This window comes from Cryptococcus depauperatus, chromosome 5 (assembly GCF_001720195.1).
Source record: "Cryptococcus depauperatus CBS 7841 chromosome 5, complete sequence".
Classification (NCBI taxonomy): Eukaryota; Fungi; Basidiomycota; class Tremellomycetes; order Tremellales; family Cryptococcaceae; genus Cryptococcus; species Cryptococcus depauperatus.
The window spans coordinates 1,206,059-1,228,894 of record NC_089472.1 but is presented as its reverse complement, the minus strand read 5'-3'; the positions used below and the strand labels follow the sequence as shown (position 1 = coordinate 1,228,894).

Genomic DNA, 22,836 nt, shown 5'->3' with positions numbered 1-22,836 from the left:
TTTACGTGGTAGTGAACAAAAAGTGCATTACAAAGCAAGTATACATTGTCAGTACAGTGAACGGTAGTTGGAATTGTAGCATCACCAAAAACGTGTAACAGAATAGCATACCTGATATTAACTCTACTATACCATAAACGTACAAAACACACAAATCACTGATTCAAGCTTTGACTGGCCGATTTCTATGTCTCGGTTCACAAAGATACTTGATTGGAAAAGATCCAAGAAGCTGAGCAAGATCCAGGCAGCCGCATGGCACAAATAAGGACTGACAATTCTTTCTCTCCAAAAACACATCTACGCACTTACTTCCGTAATCTTTTGCGAAGCCTGCGCCAGCTTTTTCTTCACTCTCCTCACCTTTGCGCTCTCTCGATCCCAAATTCTCTTGACTTCCTCCTCTGCCACACCTGTATTTTGCCCTTCTACAAGTCCCAAACCTTCCATAATCTCCATTTCATCGATGCATAGAGAGACATTCGTGACGTTAGAGCCTCTGCCAACGGACAGGGTGACTGCGATGAGTCCAAGAGTCTCGAGATTCGAAAGGAGATCTTGATAGTCATGTTCAGCAGCTGGAGCAATGGGAGATGTGGAGTGGGACAAGAGATGAAAGTAGGTAGTGTAAAGCGTAGACGCTGGGACATTATTGCTGATAGACGTCAAGCTGGTAGGGGTACTGGATCCACTAGCAATGGAAGGGCATCCGTTCAGGCCCACTCTGACACGCGCAATATAGACTAAGAGAGCCACAAAGACCATTTTGCCTTGAAGCTGCACTGACTTGATCTTTTTACTCGTGATGGAATTGCCACTGGCAGAGGAGCCAGCAGCAGCACGAAGACGAGAGGCTCGAGAAGTGAAGGCTTTCATGACATGCGAAACGGACACTTTGGTCATAGTAACAGGCTTTGGTTCTGGATCATTGGCAGCCTGCGATATCTTTTTTGTCCATTCTGCCTCCGCAAGCGAGACAGCCGAGCCAAGAACATCAAGACACATTCTTAAATCGCCGCTTTGCGCTTCCACTTTTTTCCCCAAAAGAGCAATAGCGGTAAAATCAACTTTGACAGGCTCAGCGTTGGCGGCATTCACGCGGGCATTGATAATAGCAGACATCTCTTCTTGATTATATGCTTTGAATGGGAGAACGTCAGGTTGTCGACCTTGTGGGAGAACAAGTCTTGCGCGAACAGTCAAGTCGAGGGTGTTGGAGATAGCAACAAGCTTGGTAGTAGGGCAAGTGAGAGGGAGAGAAAACAGCTTTGCAAGAAGGTGTGAAGTGGAGGCTGGCGCAATTGCGGGAGGCGGAGGCATCAGAGAATCAATCTCGTCGAGAACAATGAGACTTTACGTGAAATTAGAACGATATAATTGGTTTTAGTGATTCAAACTCACACCCTGTTTTCTTGCAAACCGACAAACTCTCTGACCTCTTTCTCAGTTTTTCCACATTGCAAGGCCAACGCAATTTTCTTCCAAATCTCTGAAGGCTTGATTCCCATGCAGCCAAGTTCCACAACTGTCCAGCCATCCTTGACCAATTCCCTGCCCAAAGCATTTACGAGAGCGGTTTTACCCGTTCCAGGCGGCCCCGAAACATACATACCCACATCCTCAGAAATTTCTGTACTGAGATACCTTCTAAGGGCAAGTTTTTCGGCTTGTCGGCCTACGACTTGTTCATCAACTGGAGCATCGTCAAACGTAGTCGATAAACGAAGATGAGCCTTGAGCTGTCTGTAAGCATTGGAAGGTGCACTTTCTGTCTCTGCACTGCTAGAGAGAGAGCTGTCTGCGCACGTGTATTCGGCAAGGTTGTCTTCTTCATTCGAAGGAGTAGAAGGAGGTGGTGTAGGCAAGAGGGCGAGACTTCGGGTGATGGGTCGATGCTCTATCGATTCACCGGCTTCCTCAGTAGCCTTGTCACACACAGGCAGACGATCAATACGAGATGTAGCGTCATTGGAAGGCGCGCCCAAAGAGGCTTGTGAGAGTGACGGAGAGGCCAAACCACCACCCCATCCTATCGACATTGAAGAAATGGAAGGGGCAAGTGATGTATGCCGACCGCCTGCTATTGTGATTAGTGACTAGTCGCCATACATGGTCAATATGAGCTCACTGCCGGCAGTTTCGCTGCGCACACTTGTGACGCTGACACTCCGTCTTCTGCGTCCTTGACCGCTATAGTTCCCTCTGCTGGTCACTCTCATTCTTTTCCTGGCAGGCTCGGATGGTTGCTCCTCATCCTTTTTAGGAGGGATGTTTTCCTTGCCCTTTCCATACCTCCTCGAATCACCCAGCCCCAACCCATCGCTACCTTTAGGAGCAGCTTCTGAGCCGCCAATAACGGCATCTTTCACAGAGATGGGTGAGGCCATGACCGGTGCAGACTGTGTACGTAGCAGCGTACCATTGCTAGCAGCCCTAGTGACAGGGTACAGACGTCCACCATCAGCCTGCAATTCGACACACGATGAGTTCTGACTGGCCGGTGAAAGGCCGGAAAAAGGAGTAGGAGGTAGCAAGTCTGTCCGGCGTGCGGAGGATAGGGTGGTCGACAGGGTTAATCGCACAGCAGGCCTCCGCGATGCCGAGTTTGCACGTGTCGCAGGAGGCGTCGTTCTCATAGTATCCGGTTCGACAGTCTGTCTTGACGGTGTCAATGTCGAGACAGTATTTAGAGGGGTTGTAAAAGAAGCAGTAGAATTCTCATCCTCGTTACGCGTACGCTTCGCTGGGCCAGCCATGACGAAAAAACAATTGACGAGAGTTGTAGGGATACAAAACAAACGACGTCGATCAAGCCAAAAAAGAGACAATTAGATAAGCAATAAAAAAAACAATATGATAATGGAAAGATGAAAGAGAAAGATAAAATGAAATTCCAGCGATGGTGAGATAAAAAACCCATCATCTTGTTGAACGAAACCCAACTTGATCCAGGCACGGTTCACGACCCTGACCAACATTAATTTTTCTCGTGACGCGTTTTTCACGTGTCGATGTGTCCGGACAGAACATGGCTGGTATGTCCGCCTGTCCGTTCTGTGCAACGCCTATAAGAATAAATTAGGCGCGCCGCTACACGCAGAAACATACTTACATCTAGCCGCTTTCAACTGTTGTTGTTTTGTAATGCTTAACATTTTGCATTTGTACTCCCATTCGATTTTATCCATTTCGAAGACAAATATGTAGATAGGCTTAGATGGCAGATGGTAGGCGGTGTTGGCATAGGGAGAGCTCGGAAAGAGCAAAAAGGATATAAATATGTGAGTAGACAGATTGCTCTTATGGAATTATCATGGAGTAGGACCACACGCTGGAGGACAATGGGACTTTCCCGCGGTATAGCTAGCAGAGTGAGATGGGTTAGCGAAACGTTGTGCAGACAATGTTGGCAGCTGGCTTGAGCAAGCCGAGTCAACTCCGTCCGATGGCACTCCAAGCATGTCCAAACTGCCAGCAGCTCTTGTTACTTGTCTGTTTGCCTTTGCTAATGGATCTTGTAGAAAACCTTGACCGAGAATTTTTGCAAGTGACTAAGAGTTTTATGAAAATCTTCTCTAATCTTACAACGTTCTCTGCAACTTTCACAATGATAGCTTGACTGAGAGAGAGTTGCGTTGCTTCATCTTGATCTGGCTTGATCGTTCATAATTACGATACATAATTGTACACGATCTGATACATTTTGACCGAAAGTATGACCAGATTTTTAACCATCCGAGAACCAACTTATTATACAACCGTCAAGTGGTGCTCATACAATCTCCTTGTGCTGATGACCTGCTTTCTCAATGGTCTCCACATGCTCAAGTTCAGGCTTTTCATGGCGTTGATGCACCTCAATCAACTGAGTGGGATCTACTTCCCCACCACCCTTTTCATAAGCAACTTTGGCTGATTCAAAGTGAGAACCGTCCGCTTCAGGACCGCAAATGACGACGATGATACCGAAAGCGATAACAGCGCCAATGAGGATACCGTTGATGGCTGCATAATCGGGTGTGTTAGTACCCTTGAGCTTGAGAGATTCGCCCGCGTCGGCTTCGATCTGCGCCGAACCAGCAGATGCCATGTTACCCAACTGGTACACGAGTCCACCGTAAAGGGCTCGGAATGCAGGGGGAGCGACCTCCGACAGATATACAGGAACTAACGGCCCAGAGTCAGAGTGTTATTCAGAAATAACGTGCAACCTACCAATACCCCATGCACCTTGGACACCGCTTTGGATAAAGCTGAATGGATAGTCAGCGACATTGACGATTATGCTTTCCAACAGCCCACTCACAAACCACCAGCTGAGAGCCCGCCGAAACTGCTGGGCAGAATCCAAAGGGGAATCCAAGCAGCCTGTCGTGTATCCATTAACCAAATGTCAAAACTGAAAACAAAAAGACACCCACAGTCCAAGCACAGCATATCAAAATGGCAAATCGTCTTCCAATGTATTGTGAAGCGTAACCAGCAATGGTTCCACCGGTAATAGCACCACAGCTGCAAAGCATTCAGTAACCTTGATACGACAGTTGACAAGAGGCATACTTGGAGATAATAGTGGCGATCGAAGCCTGCCTCGATGTAAAGCCCTTTGTAACCTTGAGATAAGTAGGATACAAGTCTTGAGATCCATGGGAGAAAAAGTTCTACCGCAACCAGTCAAACCAAACCTAGAATAGACTTGTCAAGCTCACGAAGAATGTCATTAGACAAACGCCCCAAATCCAGCGCAGCCCTGTTGCGCTCGTCAGGTATGAGGCATTCATACTGTACACTCGACCTACAGTTGGTTCTAAACATATTACCCAATTCCCGGATGAAGTTCTTTGTCGCTTGGTTGCTGGATATGCCCTTTGCCTTTGCCTCTGCTCGGGCAAGGATATACAGCTCGGATTCAGGAAGACACGCCCTAATAATAGCAGCGAGGAGGGAGAAGCCAGCGCCAAAAAAGTAAATGGTACGCCAGTGATATCGACTGTGCTGAACGACAGTAAGATTAATCACCTGAAAACAAGTAAGCTCGTATCATGCAGGCTGTAGCCTTTGCTCACAGCGGCCAACAGATATCCACAAGCATAACCTTGCTGAAGGATACCACTGCATAATCCACGAGCGATGGGAGGAATATTTTCAAGTCCACTACACCAGGTCAGCGTTGTGACAACGACACAACCAGCAAGCAACCTACGTAGAAGCAGCAGTACCCCAAATACCGCCCATGGCAATACCAAACAAACTCCTATACACTTGTCAGCAACATATCACACACAACACTGTAACCCACCTAACCGCCAAAAACTGCTTGTAAGTGTTGACAAACCCAGACCCGAGTTCAAACACCATAATCAACAGACAGTTGCAAACCAACGTCCATTTACGTCCAAACCTATCCGCACAGAGGCCGATAATCACCGCGCCTAGAGAGCGGAAGAGCAGCGTAAGTGTGATGGCGGTGGTGATGGATTTGCTAGACACGTCAAACTGTTTTGCCAGTTCCTGGAGTGTCAGCGACACACAGAAAAAATCGTAGCCGTCGACGGTCCACGCCAACCAACCCTGTAGGAAGCGTGAGTGATCTCGGGAAATTATGGCATGGAGTGCGACGATTTTCTTACCGAAAAGAACATGAGCCATCCAAACCCAGAGACGGTACGGATGATTTTGAACGGGTTCTTGGTTTCAGGCTCTTCACCACCCACAGGCTGTCGCACGCTGGGGATCATGCACCTCCAGAACGGCTTGGTGCCCCGGTTGGCGTGCCATACTGCGAGCTGGTCTTTGGCGGACGCAGAGTGCTGGCGGGCGGGAAGTGTGTCTGATTCGCCATCATAGCGAAGGTCTTGTTCGTGAGGCAAGGTAGCTGTGGCCGCCATAATGGATAATGGATAGGTATACAAATCAAAATGTAAAAGCTTTTCAGCGCTTCTTATATATCTATTTCCACTGCTCTTTCGGGATACTATGGTTAACTGTCTTCTTTCCAGGCACGTGCTTATATCGTAATTAGCCAATAAATGAGTGCTTCCTTCATGCCGGCATTCGGGTAACCGGTATGCATTTCGGGATTTGAGATTTGGGCCAAGCATTTTATTCTATTTTTGGCAGGTTTTGGTGGCTGAGATAGCTCTTTGGCGTTTTGTCGTGGACGCAGTGTTTACGGCAAGCATAGAGGATTGCTTCTTGGTGGATTTTACCGTAACAAACAGTTATTTTCATTGTGAAAAGAGCTCCAGTATACCCGGAACCGGATTTTGATAAGGATGTTTCCAGATAAAAAGCCCAAAAATGACTAGGGACCAGGGATGGAAGGTCTATTCTTGGGGAAAGTCCGGGGTCCCGCGCGGGGCCCCGAGAAAGAACGGCGGTTATCGTCGGGATCTTGGAGGCGGACATGACCGACAACACATTTGTTTGGTTCTTGGTGTAAGTGCGTCAGCACTGTCACTGGGAGTGGTAAATCCCGGAGATAAGCCCGCCAACGAGGAATACTGGAAGATAAGGAAATGGATATATATAGATAAGCCGTAGAATACTCTTACCTTGGATACTTGATTTCTATGCAAGACCAGTGCGAGATTTGCTGTATTAGAACATCTATTGCTATAGCCATACCCTATTTACTTCTGGTATATCTAGAATAGATAGGCAACAAACGCAGTGTCGCACCAAGTGCGTTCAGTCATAGATAAGGGATAGGCACGTACGTGGCTGGCATGCCTAATCAAATAATCTGTGGTTTATCTCCAGAGAAATATTCATTGTCTTTCTTTTACTCTTTTACAATGCTATAGAAACTAGATTCAATCCAAACCACTCCTACAGGTTGGTAGATGCATGAAATCTCTACTAATGGTACATACAAAATATGATGCGGAGGTTTTTTGTCTATATCGCCGTCATTTGACCAATCTTGAGCAGATACGATTAATGTATCGACATGGGTGGTTTTTACTCTTGGGATTGAGATACTCGTGTCATCCATTGTCTCAACGTGTCTGCCAATACGCCTGGAAGAGCCTCAACATCTCTCAGAACAACATAAAACTCAAAGGGAAAGGTGTCGAGGTAACGTTGCATTTCGAGCTTCATTTCCCCATTGACATTCTTGTACTCCACAGTCTGCATGGAGAGGATGCTGGGGCGGGTATCAGAAGATGCAGTTGAGGAAGATGGCTGAGTCTGGAGCGAGTCAACGATGATAAAGACAACCATGACCCGCTCCTCAACGGCTTTTCGAAGCAGCCTTCTCAGCCGTCCGTGATCTTGACAGACACCGTCAGATATGATAATTTGAAGTTGCCATAGATCGGGTGCGCTCGTATGCATGGCTGGGCCATGCCTCGCTTCACTGAGATATCCCAGAGTTCTCTCCACCAAGCTCGCCACATCCGTCTTTTGTTGATCAAATTTAAAACTTGACATGACCTTGGCTCCATCACTATCGGTGAAGCCACCTTCCTTGAAGGGGTGCAGAATGTCGACAGATTCTCCAAACTTGGCAATGCTAATTTGACCAACCTCCAACTTATTCATCGCCTGTGCCACCAGAGCAAGGGTTTGATAGGCAAGGTCGATAGAGTGGGATTCAGACATGGACCGCGAGTCATCGAGACTGAGCATAACTTGGTATTCTCGTCGAGATGGTTTGGTCCGTCTCAACCAGATTTTGTCTTTGGTGTACTCCGACGCAATGTAGGGAATAATTTTACGCATATTGAGGCGTTTGCCTGTTCGAAAATCGCCTTGAAGTCGAGTAGCCAAAGTGGGCTCAAGGATGAGACGTAATTGTTCACAGAGAGCAAAAGAGAGATCGCTTGTCATTGCAGCATAGCGACGCCAAATTTCCTCGGCATTTGTAGCTTGGCTGGATGTAGGTATGGGATCCAGCACGTTGAGCTCAGCTTCTTCAACCTCAACGTCAGCAATTTCCTTGGTAGTCTCAACGTCTTCGAATTCCTCAGAATCAATGTCCATCCCATCATTGCCAGCATCACCAGCAGGATTGCAACCAAGGTCTGCTTGGGTAAGAGCTTTTTCGGTCTGTTTCTCATTTTCGTCAACCCCACGGCTTTGATGAGTTGAGTCCCTCTCCCTTTGGTCCATTGTGGAAGCTTCAGCATCATCACTTTCATCGTCCATGTCTTCCTCCATTGCCGGCTTGGTGTCACCAGTCTCATCATCGTCCACAATTTTTAAGTCTTCGAGTCTTTGTCTTTCTTCGTTACCAGCTGATCCAAGCGCCTGTTGGTCATTTTCCTTGGCTTCGTCTTCTTTGACGTATTCTACTTGTCCAGGAGTTTCTTCAGGCGCTTGATGGTCATTGGCGGACGGGTTATCGTCTGTCTCTTGTTGAGAAAGAATTTCGTCCCGACGACGTTGGATTTCCTTTAATATATCTCCAAGACTACGCAGTGATTGTGTTTGAGATTGGTTATTGGCAGGAAGTGGAGCTCCAGAAGAATCAACAGGGCCGTCAGCTTCTTGCTCGTTTGAGGAAGGACCTTGTTGCTGAGATTGAGATGCCGATCTGCAAAAAGCATTAACTTTGGGACTCAAAAAATGTAAAAAACTTGCCCATCAAGGCCTTGAGCTTCAGCTTCTACTTCATCGTCTTTTGCCTTTTGTTGTTCTGTCCGGTCCTTTTTTTCCTTGTCAACTTGCCCCTCCAGACCACCGCCAACTCCCTTATTCGCTTCTGATTCCTGTGCTTGCTCATTTGCTCTTGAGAGATCCGCGTCTTGACCCATTTGGGCTTCTTCTGCCTCATCTTCACCTAGACCAGTTGCAGGTGGTGCTTCTTCAATTGTCTCCCCTTCTTCATCATTCGTCATGTCTAGCTCTTCCCCTTCCCTGTTTCTATCTTCTTCCATGTCACTTACAGACATACCCATGTCCATATCGTCATCAACATCCTTTTCATCATCTTGACCTTCGTCCATTCCATCGTCATCAAGATTTAGTTCAGCAGGTAAATCAAGAGTTTCGCCTTCTGGCATGGAAACTTGTTGCTGATCCAATCCAGCATGTTCCTCTCCTTCCCCATTTTCTTCCAGTAAATCTTCATTATCGAATTCCTCTCCCTCTTCTTCATCACCACCTTGTTCGCCTTGCTTCTGTTCACTCTGTTCGCCTTCCGCAGCTTCTTTATCATCGTTTTGTGGGGTTTCTGTTTTGTTCTTCTTCTTGTCATCCTCTTTTGCAGCTATCTCAGATTCTCCTTCCTGCTCTTGTGGCGCGCTTTGATCCATTGTCTCATCACTATCTTTCTGATTTTCTTTTTGTCGTTCATCTCCCCAAAACTTTTCATCAACAGCTCCTGGATCAAGAGGATCCACATCGCCCACATGCTCATCATGATCCTCCTCCTCTTCTTCTTCGTTGCCAGAGCCTTCCTCTTGGTCCTTTCCTTCTCCCATTGTGCCTTCAAAGTCCTCATCCATGCTGAATGCATCTTCATTGTCCTCGCCTTGTTGCTGTTGCTCGTCTTCTTCATCTTGTAGGCCCTCGACTTGAGATTCTTCCTTAATCTCTTTGCTGATATTCTTTTCACCAGACCCAGCGCCCATACCAGTCCCTTGCACCATCTCTCCATCATCTCCCTTGCCGCTATCATCGCCTTCTTCTTGAGGCTTGCAAAAACCTTTTTGAGCAAGGTCTAGAACTACTCGGCCAACCACATAAGCCAGCTTATATGTGGCTTTGACAGCTTGAAAATGATTGGTAGCAAAATGTGCGTATGTATGGATGAACACATCAAGAAAGGGGAGCATTCGTGACAGACAATCAGGGATTGCAGTCGAAGAGTTAAGAGTGGATGTGAAAGAAGATAGATAATTGATTACTTCCAGTATTCGTAAGGAGCCAATTACAGAGCGCTGGTTTTTGAACTCCTTTAATAAATGTGGGTATTCTTCATCCTCAAGATCAGACTTGCTTGGAGGTTTCAGTTGCTGAGCTACAACAAGCATAGACCGTAAAATTTCGTCACTCTGAACCCACATAGCCTCTGACTTTATCACAAGGTCGATAGACGGCTGATGAATAGTTATAAGCCGCACCATATCGCTAACAGGATCGAGGAGATGATGAAGCTCAGGACAAGATTGAACTTTGTTCTGAAGCGTTTGGACGATTTGTTTTTGCAAAATCTTAGCCGTCTCAATGAGATTATATTCCTCTGTGAAGAGTCAGATCAAGTACAGCGATATAGATGCGTGAAATCTCACCTAAAGTGAAAAGCATACAACCCGAGCGTTTGGCTGAGTTCAAGGTCAATGATAATGATTCAATAAGCTGATTGGTTTCTTGCCGTAACTTGTGTATGGCATCAATATCGTTGGCTTGACATGGTCGACCTTGGAGATCGCGCAAGCGATGTATACCTTGCTCCACTTCGCCCAGACCATTGAACATTTGACAAGCCGAAGCCTCGATTGTTTTGAGTGTCTCAAAAAAAATGTAGCCCGAGTTAACGGATGTCGAGTCAGCGCAAAGACGAATTCTCTCGTAAATTGCATAAAGTTTCGAAAGTGACTGAATTTGCCTAACAGCACTGAAATCAGTCAGCAAGGACAGGCACAATGAAGAAACTGAACACTTACTACGAACGCTCATTCAACGCTAAAGAATAGACAGATTCAACGAACCCAATGCCCCTTTGCAAGTCTTGTGATGCTATGTCTAAGTGGTGTCCATTGAAGGACAATCTCAATGCGGGCATAAGAACTTCAAGTTTGTGATGATACACTTCAATCTTTTTGAGATCATCCAATCCCAACAAAACTGGCAGACATTCGATTGGCAATGAAAGCTGACGCGCTAACCATGTAGTCGATTGCTGTTGGGCAAGACGATCAGCCCGTACATTTTGAGAAAATCCCGAGGCTCTTAGTGTTTTGAGCAAGTCGATATAAGCTTTGCGCTTTCTGCTAGCCAGATTATTGACAATCTTCTCATTCTCCTTGGTTAGAATTGAGGGAGTCTGTTTCGCTAGAGAGTCGGCAGCTTCGATGATTTCGACAGTCATTGAATTCACCAAGGTAGCTGTGGAACCGTTGGCGTCTCCACACAATTCCGAATGAACCCTTGTGTAACGGTCTAGAATAACTTCAAGCTGAACAAGGACCCCAGAAATGGGAACGATAGCCTCTTTTCGTGCGTTGAGTGCTTTGAGTGACAGCTTAGAGATACCAGGAGCTGGTAGGGATAACTGTTCCGAAAGAACAGCGGCTTCTTGAGGTATTATCGCATTAAGCTCATTCAGAAGTGGAGATATTGGCTGTCTGAGCACGTCTCTGAACTTGCGAATACTTCTATGCAGCGCCTTGTGAGACTTTTGTGCACTTGCTTTGAGCGCAAATACATTGACATCTTTCCAGCTAGCTAGCTTTATGAAATCTTTGATCGACTGATCGATGGTCGAACGCTGACTGGATAAAGAGTCGCGGATTCTAGGCTCAAACAAGCGAGCTTTGGCAAGCACATTATGAAGCAATGTTGCAACGTCGGAGAAGACAGGGGTGGAAATTGCCATTTCAGCAGTCATATGCTGGAAACAGGCGATGAACTCAAGACGCGAAGAGAAACATCCCAGGGTACTGGTGTTGATAAAAGTAGTGATTAGTGGCAAGACATCTTCTAGGTGTTTTGAGATATTATCTGTAGCTGCAACGCTGTGCACAAGCCCACCATAGAGGCGTAATGCCCATTGGTCATCCCCAGCCGTATACTGTTCGGCCTGATCTTCGAGAAGTCGAGTCCAAGATGCCAACTCTAGTTTTCTCCATTCGATTATCAATGTTGAAATCTTATCTCGACTGACTGCAAGAGAGTTTTCGCGGTTTGCGTATGCCTCCCAATCCTCTGTGTGAAGTAGAAGCTGCTCCAAAGCTGACAGAATTTTCGCTACTGGATTGCGAATGTCGAGAGCAAGTATACGCTCACACCTTTCTCTGATATGAACCAGAACCATCTGCTCTGGCCACTCCTCCTCAAGGATAATAAGTCGTTTGACTAATCCCACAAGAAGGACATGCGCTTTACGAATTTCAGGCTCATTCGACGAGAGATAGAAATTGAATGGTGTAGAGGATGTCTGTAGCTCTGCTCGGCGGCCATGTAAGATAGCAATTTGGAATTCCAAACTGGTAGTATCAAGAGTCTCATCAAATAGGGTTGGATCGAAGTTACGATGCAGGAATTCGTCAATTGACTGCTTGAGGATAGAGGTTGGTGTGTAACATCGATCGCCAAAAGCCCTCTTGATAAGGGAGGCAAACAAAGTGACTTGTGTCGATGAAAAACCTTTTTGCTTGTTGATAGCCACATTATCCTTTTCTGTCAATATTTCATCCTCAGCTCCAGCATCATCGTACTGTGGGAAAAGCTCAGCAAACTCTTTTGCTTCCTGTTCGTCATCTGAAAGGACCTCAACATCCGTTTTCTTGGTTCTATAAAGACTTTCGGCGTCTTGAGTTTCTTGCTGTTCCCGAAGTTGGATGACACTCCATGTCTGATATAGATAATCGAGTCGCTGTGAAAAACGAGGTACATGATAACTTCGTTGTTCTTTTGTGTCCATCTCATATAGATGAGCTGCAGCGATCAAAACACCAATAGGCACACCAGAAGCATCATCTACAGCTGTGTTGGTGGCAAGATGTTGGAGTTGACGGACTGCTTGGGCCATAGGGAATGACACAACAAACGGTATTATTGGGCCAGGGCTGGTTTCTTGTAATTGAATATTTCTGGCGATAATTCTCATTCCCAATTTGCCGAACAGAATTGCGATAGTCACAGGCTGAACAAGATCCGCGATATCTTCGTAATTGGTGGCTAAGCGCTGTATAAAAGCAGCAGAAGAAAGCTGAAAGTCAGATTCACGAGACTGTGCTTGCGGATGACCTGCACGAAAAGCTTCAATGATATTGAGAATACGATCTTCGTTATAGAGATCTGTCAAGAATCCTTGTACTTCGCCAAAAAGATATGAAAGCTTGACAGCATTAGTTGATCTCTCAAGAGCCGGTCCAAGGCCTTCACGCTCTTGTTCCAGGCTTGAAATTCGTTGTTGAATCATTGCAACCCGCGCCGATTCACTTGTCCCTTTGGTGATGATTTCTGTGTCCACAACCACATCTACTTCTTGCCTCAAAAATGATAGTAGCTGTGATAAAACTTCTTCTCGAAGTCCCCGGTGAACTCCAGGATCAATGGGAATATTAGTCACATAAAGGTCAATGAGGAAAAAGGACGCTGCCAGCCAGATCTGACCAAGAGCTTCAAGGCTGTCGGGTGAGGTGGAAGCCAAAGTCAGAGCCGCTCGAAGACGCCTGTCAAAAGCATCAACCAGAAACTGAAACTGAGAATCAGCTGCAAGCTGTGCAACTGCTTTAAACATATCTGCAATAGTTTCGGATATGTTTCCCTCAAAAGTATTGTCGATTACCATTATAGACATACCACACGCCGAAAGAACCTATAAGATGTTTAGACAAATCACTAAAAGCGTAGCTTCAAGTACTGACCAAAGCAATGCTGACGATTGCAAGATGCATAGCACCTTCTCTGTAATTATGCCTTTGATTGACATCGAACAAAACGGTCTGAATCGAGAAATTCAATGCATCATCTTGTTCCGGAATATCTGCAATTTTGACGTTTTCAATCACCCTAGGCACATGTAAGCAATATCTTTAACGAGAGCAAAGACGTAAGCTCACCCAAAACGAAGAGCTGATGATAATCGAATGGGTTTGAACAAGTTTGCCGGACCGCCACACATGGTATGCTCATGAACATCTGTATGATTCCATAGCCTCTGTATCCAACTCGCCAAAGCTGGAAACATTGCACATGAATGAGGTCGAGACAAAGCCCTTTGAAGAGGTAAGAGCGATGATATAGAGACGTTCTTTTCCTCTAGAAGCACGTTGAAAACATCTGAAGGGTCGATCTACAGTTAAGAGTCAAACATTGTGGTAAATGAGGCCATCTTTAGACATACCTTGTAGAGGGCAGCGAGTTCTAAGCTTCCAAAGATATCCCAATTGAGCCAGCGTTCGCTCACATTTTTTGAAAGAGTTGTACTTGGAGCCGACGCTAGTAATTCGTTCACTTCATGTGTGGCCTCAATGGAGTCAAAATTCGATAAATGGCTTAAAGCTTGAAGAACCAAACAACGCAGTTCTGTTTTCTCATAGATTAGTGAAGTGAATTTTGACTATTAAGGTGGTCTTGGACTCACGCGGATCAAGAATCTTGTCTGCTACATTGACCAGTTCCTGAGTATCGTTTTGATTTTGAATGTCAAGAGTGGGCTGTGCTTCTCTGAACATATTCCAAAGTTGAGATTGGCCTAGACCAGCCGTAATTTGCACAGTTTTTGCAAGATTATGAAGTTGACTAGTCAAAGGAGAGAACAGCTGAAGAGAAGTGATTTCATTTTCCAGCCAACTGGCGAGAAGTTTTGTCGACGAGTAGTCGAAGACGCTATATTTGGCATGCTCCTTAATAAGGAGTACATAGACAAAGATTAAATCAAGATGCTGGAGGAATTCAGGTGAATGACTCGCAGCCAATGCAAGTTTCTGTTGCAAAACTTCTTGGAATGCGTTTATAAAAGGATATACGTCTTTTCCGGTCTGCGTCTTCAGCGATGCAGGTCTTTGACGCATGGACAAGGCAGATGTCGCAAGAACACTGCCGACATTGGCAGGGTCTGAAACCCAAGCTTGTATTTCACTGCGAAGGAAATCATTGCGTAGAAGAGTTTGTATAACCTTAAAAACAACACTGTACTGACGAGCAGTAGAGCGAATATTAGGATTCAGAGTAGGATCAATCGGCTAAACAACGATGTCAACCATGAACATAACAGACATGCTAACACTTACTAGTATCTTCAGTAGGTCTGATGCAAGGCCTTGAGAATCACCAATATTTGCCGACTGAAGTTGAATGAGACCACGTAAGTTACTGTCGGACAATGTTTTAGAAATAAATCCATAATTATGATTGACTTCCTCAGTTCCAAGATGGGAAATTAGTGAAAGAGCGTCTTGACTCTGCAATGATACTTGGTTGGCGATGACAGATGGGGTCCTTTTTACTTCCTCTTTGGACTGTAGTAACGCTGCTTGCCTTAAGAGAGAATCGGCCGCCAAAACCAGTGGTATGGGGCGATTGCTCACATTCCTCGAGCAGTCGTCAATGAAGAGCTCTACTCCTCGATTTCGCATCGCTCTTGAAAGCTCGCCATATTGTGGATCATATGTCATAAAGAGTCTGAAATCTTGATGAGGTCTTAAAATTTCTGGACTTCCTGTAGATGAGCCTTTTTCGGTCAAGACAAGAATGCCATTGGTTTCAAAAAGACTATTGAGACGATCAAGGACAGAAGCGCTGCAAAGATTGGCTTCAGAGATAAGGAACCACTCCCCACTCCTTATAGCGTGTATTAGCTGGCCATCCACCCAAGTAAATCCCACAGCGCTAGGTCCAACTTCAATCAGATAATCCAAGGATTGACGTGCAGGAGCGACGTCGACAAAAGCAGAGAGTTGAGCGATGACATATTCAGAAACTCGAACGAACTCGTTGAAAAATTCTATTGGTGAGGCATTTCGGCTCTGTTGTTGCGTAGCTGAAAGCTCGTCCAGGAGATACCACAGCAACGGATGCTCATCAGAGACTGAAGAAATTATGTCAGAGATCTTGTAAGAAACTGCGTCTAGTAGACGATTGACATTTTGCTGTTCAAAGCTGCCTAGGATCTCGGAGGTATCAACCCCAGGATGCACAGCAAACTCTCCCAGCTGTCTTCCAGCTCCCTTGGCTAGATCGCGAATTATAGACCTTTTGCCAGTACCATTGCTACCGGCCAAAATAATGAGCCATCCCATTTCAATGCCTTTAAGAATTGACTGTCCCACTTCGAGATGAGAGTGCTGCAGTTGGTTTTCGAAAGATGAGTGAGAACCTCGTCGAATGAGCGAATGTCCAATTTGCATCCAAGAAGGGGTGATAAAAGGCGTAGGTCGAGTAAGATCAACTGAAATGGCGAACATATTCTCAAAAATATTTATCACTGCTTGACGATCTGTTTCAGTCCGAAAACGCTGAAGATAAACCATCTTGAAAAACTCAACAGGGTGATCTGTTTGCTCCAGGCCATTCTTTGCTGATAAGAGAGTGAACCATCTCAAAAGGTCACGAAGATTGAATTCCCATGGGCTACCTTCCCGTCCAATCACTCGAGTGACCATGGTTTGTATTCTAATTGTTTCATTAAAAGCGATCATCTTCTCGGTATAGTCAACAGGCATAGGGAGAAGATCACGGCATATAATCATGAGATCTTTAGGCGTATGTTCCTGAAGATAGACTTTGGTAAAACGATTAAGGAATGACTTGGGTAGACCTTTTCGACCTCCGCCCTGCTGTAAAGGATTTTGTGCTGCAAAGACTCGGAAGTTTGGGTGACGGTGGAATGACTTTCCTAATTCGGGAATGAAGATTGTACCACGATGGTCAAGGACGGCATTGAGACCTTCCAAAACAGTCTGAGACGCAAGATTCATCTCGTCCAATAGGACCCAATCTCCTTTTTGCATGGCATCGAGAAAGACTGCATCTCGCCACTTGAACTCGCCAGTTTTGCCGCCCTCCACGGGAAGATCTGATCCAAAAAGGTCGATAAGATCTGTTTGATCAGAAAGATTGATACGCTGTAGGCGAAATCCAGCGACGCAAGCAAGTGCGGACACAAGACTGGTCTTACCAACACCAGGACTACCTTCCAAAAGGATTGGCTTGGGAAGCTGACAGCCACGAACTAATCGCATAGTGTTCAGCATAGTAGTAGGAGTTCTGAATTGGAAGTCTATTGTTTCATTTATAACATGTCCTCTAGCGATGGAGAATGTGCCAACCGAAACCTCGCCGGCATTAATCCTAATGTCAAGATCATCTGAAACCAAAAAGTCTCCGCTAAGATTTTTGGTGAGGAGATCAAGCTGAGAAACGCAATCTTGTCGAAGGTTGCTAATGGAAGTGATGGACATGCCAGCAGTTTGAGGAAGCGACTCAAGTCCGTCAATGAAGACCATTTGACCACCATGATGCTATATTCAATATCAATGATGTATCCAGTCGTCATTGAGAAATTGGTTAAGACCTACAAAAGCCTGGGCGACCGAGACGCCTTTAGCGTATATGCTGTTAGTAAAATTGATCCAAGCCTGCACAAAGTCAGTATTTTCAATGATCACAACAAGGTTCAACCGACCAAGATATCTCGCAATCCAAGACCTATGGTATCTCCTATCTTCGTTCCAAACCAAAGGAAATAATCCAACATTAGCGGTCCACAAGGAGCTAGTTCTTCATGATTTATTGATTGTTTGATAATTTGCAATATATCATTTCGATCATCGAGAGCCGGAACCCAGATCTCTGTAAATCTGTTTCTCAATGCTGGCGAAAGCTCCTTTTTTCCGAAATCGCCTCCAGGATTCATAGTTGCAACAACATGGAACTTCTCATTAGCAATAATAGTAACTTCGTCGATATCAATACCTCCCTTTTCTGCTAGAATAAGGGTGCGTCCTGGCTCAAGAACGGAATTCAGTCTCTCTAAGACAGAATCATCCGCAAGTGAAACTTCATCAAGAAGAAGAAGGTCACCAGCGTTCATGGCTTGGACAAGAGGACCATCGCGCCATTCAAAAAGCGCGGATATTTGTTTTGCTTCTTTTTGACATTGTGCAACCAACTGTGGATCAACATTTCCCTTCTGAGAAAGTGTCGCGCAAGCAGATAGAACATCCGCATCCGATGCCGTTGAAGGAAGCTCCATATACTGACTGAGCAGTTTAATAATTTTGGCTCTTCGTTCTGATTTGTTCCTGACAGGACGTTGACTACCCAGGAGATCTGCTGTTTCCATATTCTGATGACAACTAACACCTACGAGTTGTTGCGCAAACATGTTGGCTATGATCTCACACACAGACGTCTTTCCACAACCCGTTTCACCGACAAGTAGGACAGGCTCATTGTGTGAAAGTGCGAAGGCGACCAATGTAAACAACCTTTGCATAGCTTTGGTCCACACCATGGACGTTGGAGGAAGAGTTGCCTGCGGCAATCTAGCAAGGATCCCTGATGACTGGTCGAATATTTGATAAATGTTTTCGTTTATGCTGACCTTCATTGTCTTCTCAATGACCTCCTTAATCACGGCTTTATCATCAGCATGTCTCGCTCTTTCGGCCAATAGCATATAGCCATCTTCGGCTAATTGCTGATATCCTACAGCGCCTCTTTCAGCCCATCTGAAAAGATCTCGAAGAGTAGCAAAAGATTGTTTTGACTCAAACACTCGAGTAGCTTGACGACGATGTCGGAGTTCTTCAAAGACTTGCACAATCTTTTTCGCATAGGAGGGCGCTATTTGACATCGTTGGCAAAGGATTGTTTCAAGTTCATCTTTCGGCACATCATCGAAATGGACCTCTAAAAATCTATTTCGAAAAGCTCTAGATAGAATCTTCCGACCGGCATACAATCCAGGAGGATTTTGAGTGGCGAAAAGGATGAAATTAGGATGGGGCTTAATGATTTCTTGAGTTTCTGGGACCACAAGCTCTCGGTTATCGTCGAGAAGTCTATTCAATGCTTCGAGTACATCTGTGGGTGCAAGATTGAGTTCATCCAGGACGATCCAATGACCTTGCTTAACTGCTGTCACCAGCAACCCTTCTTGAAACACAAGATTACCAGTGTCTGTATCAGTGACATAGGTACCTAGATATTCTTGGATATCAGTATGTTCGTGGTTATTAATACGAATGAAGCGGTGGCCAGTCTGGCGAGCTAAAAATTCAACGGCACTGGTTTTACCAGCGGATGTGGGACCTTGAATGAGAACGGGATAGCGCTTGGTAAGGATAACTCGTGCCAAGTCAGAGAGTTTGGCTTGAACTGATGGTGTGATTATATAACGAGACTCGGGAGCCAAAGAGAGAGGGCCTTTTTCAAGCCAAAAAGGCCCGAATCTAACATAGTCATTCGGATCCATAGCAGAGGGAAGTGTTGGTATTTGGGAGAGGACTGCTCGAGCATTTTTCATTGGGGCTAAAATGTACTTCTCTCCAATTTCATGGGCCGTTTTAGCACTGGTCGCATCTAAAGACATCGTAAAAGCCATGAGATAACCTTCCCACAGCCCTCGACGTATACCGAAGAGAGGCGAACTTTCAACTGCAAACGTGAGTGCTCGGGCAAGAGTTCTCATGCTGTAGTGAGGTGAAGTATTCGAACCATCCACGATTTCTTTAGTAGCCACAAGGTTCTTCAGAGCCGCATACAATTCAGCGATGTCCAGGACAACGCTTTTGTCTCCAGTGGCAGCGTCACCCAAGTATTGAAACACGATGGATATAAGGGCTTCTCGGTCATCGTCTGGAGGTGGTACATAAATCTCCGTGAACCTTGCACGGAGATTGGGAGGAAGATCTTTCTTGCCAACGTCGGTGGCCGGATTCATACACGCAAATAGTCGAAAATCTGGATGCCTAACTGTAGGCTCGACATCTCCACGCTCTGTCAAGACAAGAGAAGCCGTAGGACTTTCCAAAATCGCGGAAATGGCCTCTAAAGTTTCTTGTGATGCAAGATTGACCTCATCAAGTAATATCCTAGAGGCGTCAGATTTTGCCAACATGATTAGACTCACCATTCTCCAGACCTCATAGCTTTAACTAAAGGACCCTCTACAAAAGAGAAGACTAGTCTACTCTTCATTTTGGCGTGATGCAAATCAAAATCCACAATGTCAGTCAGAAGCGATTGCCACTGCGCAGATACCCTTGTGGCTTTTGACACCTTCCTACGCTTGGCAGGCGAGCCTTCAAGAGGAGAAGGATCACTACATATAGCAATATCAGAATAAAGTCATCATCTTCGTAATAATACGTACGATTCTCCTCTGCCCAATTTATCCAGAGCTCGCCTAGCAGAAGATGACCAAAGCTCTGTGCATCTTGTCCATTTTCGCGTACTCAAAGCTCTTGCCGCGGCTTCAACATAAGCTCCATTGGTAGGCTTGCCCATAACAAAAGTCTCACAAAAGAGCTTTTGCCAGCGCGAATGAAGTGTCTTAGCGGCCAAAGATGCATCTATGGGTTTGAAGCCGCCTAACAAATCACTGCTTTCCGTTTGCATTGACAAATTGAGAACAGTAAGCGGCTTTCGAACAATGGATGATATGTGCTGGACAGCGGTTGTTTTACCTGTTCCAGTTTCACCAACGAGTAAAATGGGCTCGTTGACGACCAATGAGACTGCGATGCGTTCTAGAAGCACAAGCGATGGTTTCGTCAGAGCAAAGGGTCGTGAGGAATTGGCTGTCCTACGATTCCGTTCAGATGCACTTATCTCCATTGCTACTCGCCCGACATGCAATTGCTTTGTTGCTGGATTGACTTCGAAGCGTGGCTTTCTCCCACTTAAAGCTGTTACTCGATCTTCATCCATTCCGAGGCCTTGAGCGATAATGGCCATCATTTGTTGCTTCTTATCCATAGAGGCGCTTTTGGTATCAAAAGAGGCCACAAATATATCCACACCTTCTAAAAAAGTTTCATCTTGTAAAACGGGGTTAGAAAAAACGGATCCAGTCTGTTCTAGAGCAACTAGAGAAGATGATGGAGGTAAATTCCGCGCGACTCGTGCACACCACTTTTCCAGATCTCTAAGGCCTATATCTCGAGCTTTGACTTGTACAGAGAACTGATTGAATGGACGAAGCCGATGCCATATGTTTACAAGAGTCACAAGGACCGATGAGGGAAGACGAGTGAATCGCGAGCAAAGTATTGAGAGGATATCCTCATCTGCAAGTGGTTCCAAAAGAACTTCTGAAAAAAGATGATGACCGTGAAATGTTGGTGGAGTATAGCCTTGTCGTATTGTCCTAGTCGCAAAAAACGCGGATCCATAGCTAGCCTCAATGTCCTCTCTTCCGGGCACCGAGAGTATTGCCCTCCTACCAGGTCTCAAGTTTCTGAGACTACGCGCAATCCCTGCCAACGTTACGAGCATCTCCGTATTTCCTCGATCCACATCTTCAAAGACCACCCATCGTCCAGACTTGATGGCCTTCGTCAATGCTCCATCTACCCACTCAAAAGCACCAGGTCTAGTAGGCGAAGAGATATAAGTTCCAATGAGGCTCTTGGCGTCGATGGTTGTATCAGCGAGAGGAATAGTGAGAATCCTACTAGAAGCACTTCGAGAAAGGAAAAGAACTGAGGCAAGATATTGAAGTATATGTGTCTTTCCCGAAGATGGAGGAGAAGTCAAAAGTATAGGTGCTGATATCTGAATAAGGGGGCATAGAGCTCGCAGTGTTGCATCTGTGGGTTTGGTACGGACATGTGATATTGTGGAAATTGGATTAGGAGAATTGTCTCGAAGCATTAGTTGATCAACCACTACAACGGTACGGCTGCTTAAGTCTTCAGAAGTGATCGTGGCGGTAGAGAGGTAACTGTGATTCATGACTTCTCTGTGCGCTATAAGTCGCTGATCAGTGGTTGAATGGATTCTTTGATGCACTTACTCATATCTACCCTCCTAGCTTCGAAAATTGCCAATGCCCAACCGTCACATATCAAAGGTTTGACTTCAAAACCACCTTTCTCATGCACAACTATATCGTGGCCGAAAAGAACCTCTACATTGACATGTTCCACATCTCCTACATGAGTCCTTTCCATCTTCCTTCTCTTCTCTTCATTCCAAGGTTGTTGCCTTGCAAGAATTTGAATCGATAACAGCCGTACGCCTAGGTCCGGATGTTCTGTCCTTAGATGATGCAGAGGAGTCATGGACCAGTTATTCCGTGATGAAATCATAGGGTCGACAACAGCCAGTCGAAGATAAGACATTAGCAAGAGGTGAAATCGCTCTGCAGACACAGATAATAGAGATTCCTTGGGGATAAAAGCAAAGAGAGAGGTCTTGAAGGGGGATTGTTGGATGAACGCGTTTACCAAACTGTAGAATATGAGTTTCTTCGACCTTGTGACGGGAATAAAACATACCTCCATAGTTCTGGACAAACTTCTGCCAAAGACGCAAAGACGTGCAATCTTTTCTCAAGGGTTTTTGCGTCTGTATTAGAAGCATTTTCGAGCCATCTCGCTAGTATATCAAGTATTATAGGTCGAAATCTTGACAAGACGTATTGCGACAAGCCTTCTTGAGCAGATAACCACGACAGAGCTTCCAACAACTGTCTCGTGGATCCGGCAGCAACATTTGAAGCCTTGTATTGAAAAAAGATATCTGGGATGGGTACACTTGTTGGACCAGATTGCGACAAGAGGCCAATGTCTTCTAGTAAAAGGTCAAGCTGACGCCTCAGGTCGAGCTGAAGAGGAGATGCTGATTGAGTGTCATTGTATACCACCTCTGAAGCACCAAAGGTCTGCGTGTCTGATATCGTCACAGAATCCTCCTCCTTCTTCATTCTACCGGTTTCCAACAGAATGCCGGTAAGAATTATAAGAGTATCGGTAAATCTTTTTCTGTTTTCAAAATTATTTGCCCCAGCATAGAAACGGACTTGGTATAATCTCCGTCTAATGTGGAGGCCATGCGGACATCGCCGCTTTTTCACAGGCGGGATCAATTGTTTCGGCAAAAGGCGATCAGGTACGCATGGATGACGAATGGTAATGCTTCCAATCATCCAAATGGACCCTGAGATTGTTGTTTCTCTGTTTGGAATTCTCCATTCATCTATTGTTC

General features: G+C 45.5%; 3 protein-coding genes across 3 annotated transcripts; all 3 read right to left on the bottom strand.

Annotated features, from left to right (window-relative positions):
* Positions 1-300: 300 nt before the first annotated feature.
* L203_104602 (uncharacterized protein) lies at positions 301-2,756 on the bottom strand (the record flags this gene model as incomplete). The annotated part of the gene is made up of 3 exons (XM_066213982.1): positions 301-1,351; positions 1,402-2,077; positions 2,129-2,756. 3 exons carry the CDS (start codon positions 2,754-2,756, stop codon positions 301-303), a joined length of 2,355 nt encoding a protein of 784 aa, XP_066070079.1.
* Positions 2,757-3,772: 1,016 nt separating this feature from the next.
* On the bottom strand, positions 3,773-5,888 carry L203_104601 (uncharacterized protein; the record flags this gene model as incomplete). Its single annotated transcript, XM_066213981.1, has 11 exons — positions 3,773-4,167; positions 4,216-4,253; positions 4,307-4,368; positions 4,422-4,512; positions 4,561-4,661; positions 4,710-4,750; positions 4,800-5,019; positions 5,067-5,154; positions 5,204-5,254; positions 5,300-5,571; positions 5,631-5,888. 11 exons carry the CDS (start codon positions 5,886-5,888, stop codon positions 3,773-3,775), a joined length of 1,617 nt encoding a protein of 538 aa, XP_066070078.1.
* A 1,075-nt stretch (positions 5,889-6,963) lies between these two features.
* L203_104600 (uncharacterized protein) lies at positions 6,964-22,555 on the bottom strand (the record flags this gene model as incomplete). The annotated part of the gene is made up of 15 exons (XM_066213980.1): positions 6,964-8,542; positions 8,590-10,192; positions 10,242-10,567; positions 10,617-13,495; positions 13,545-13,689; positions 13,740-13,972; positions 14,024-14,205; positions 14,264-14,864; positions 14,913-17,141; positions 17,199-17,258; positions 17,306-19,718; positions 19,769-19,948; positions 20,000-21,596; positions 21,644-22,080; positions 22,128-22,555. The coding sequence occupies 15 exons, from the start codon at positions 22,553-22,555 to the stop codon at positions 6,964-6,966; spliced, it is 14,892 nt and encodes a 4,963-aa protein (XP_066070077.1).
* Positions 22,556-22,836: the final 281 nt, after the last annotated feature.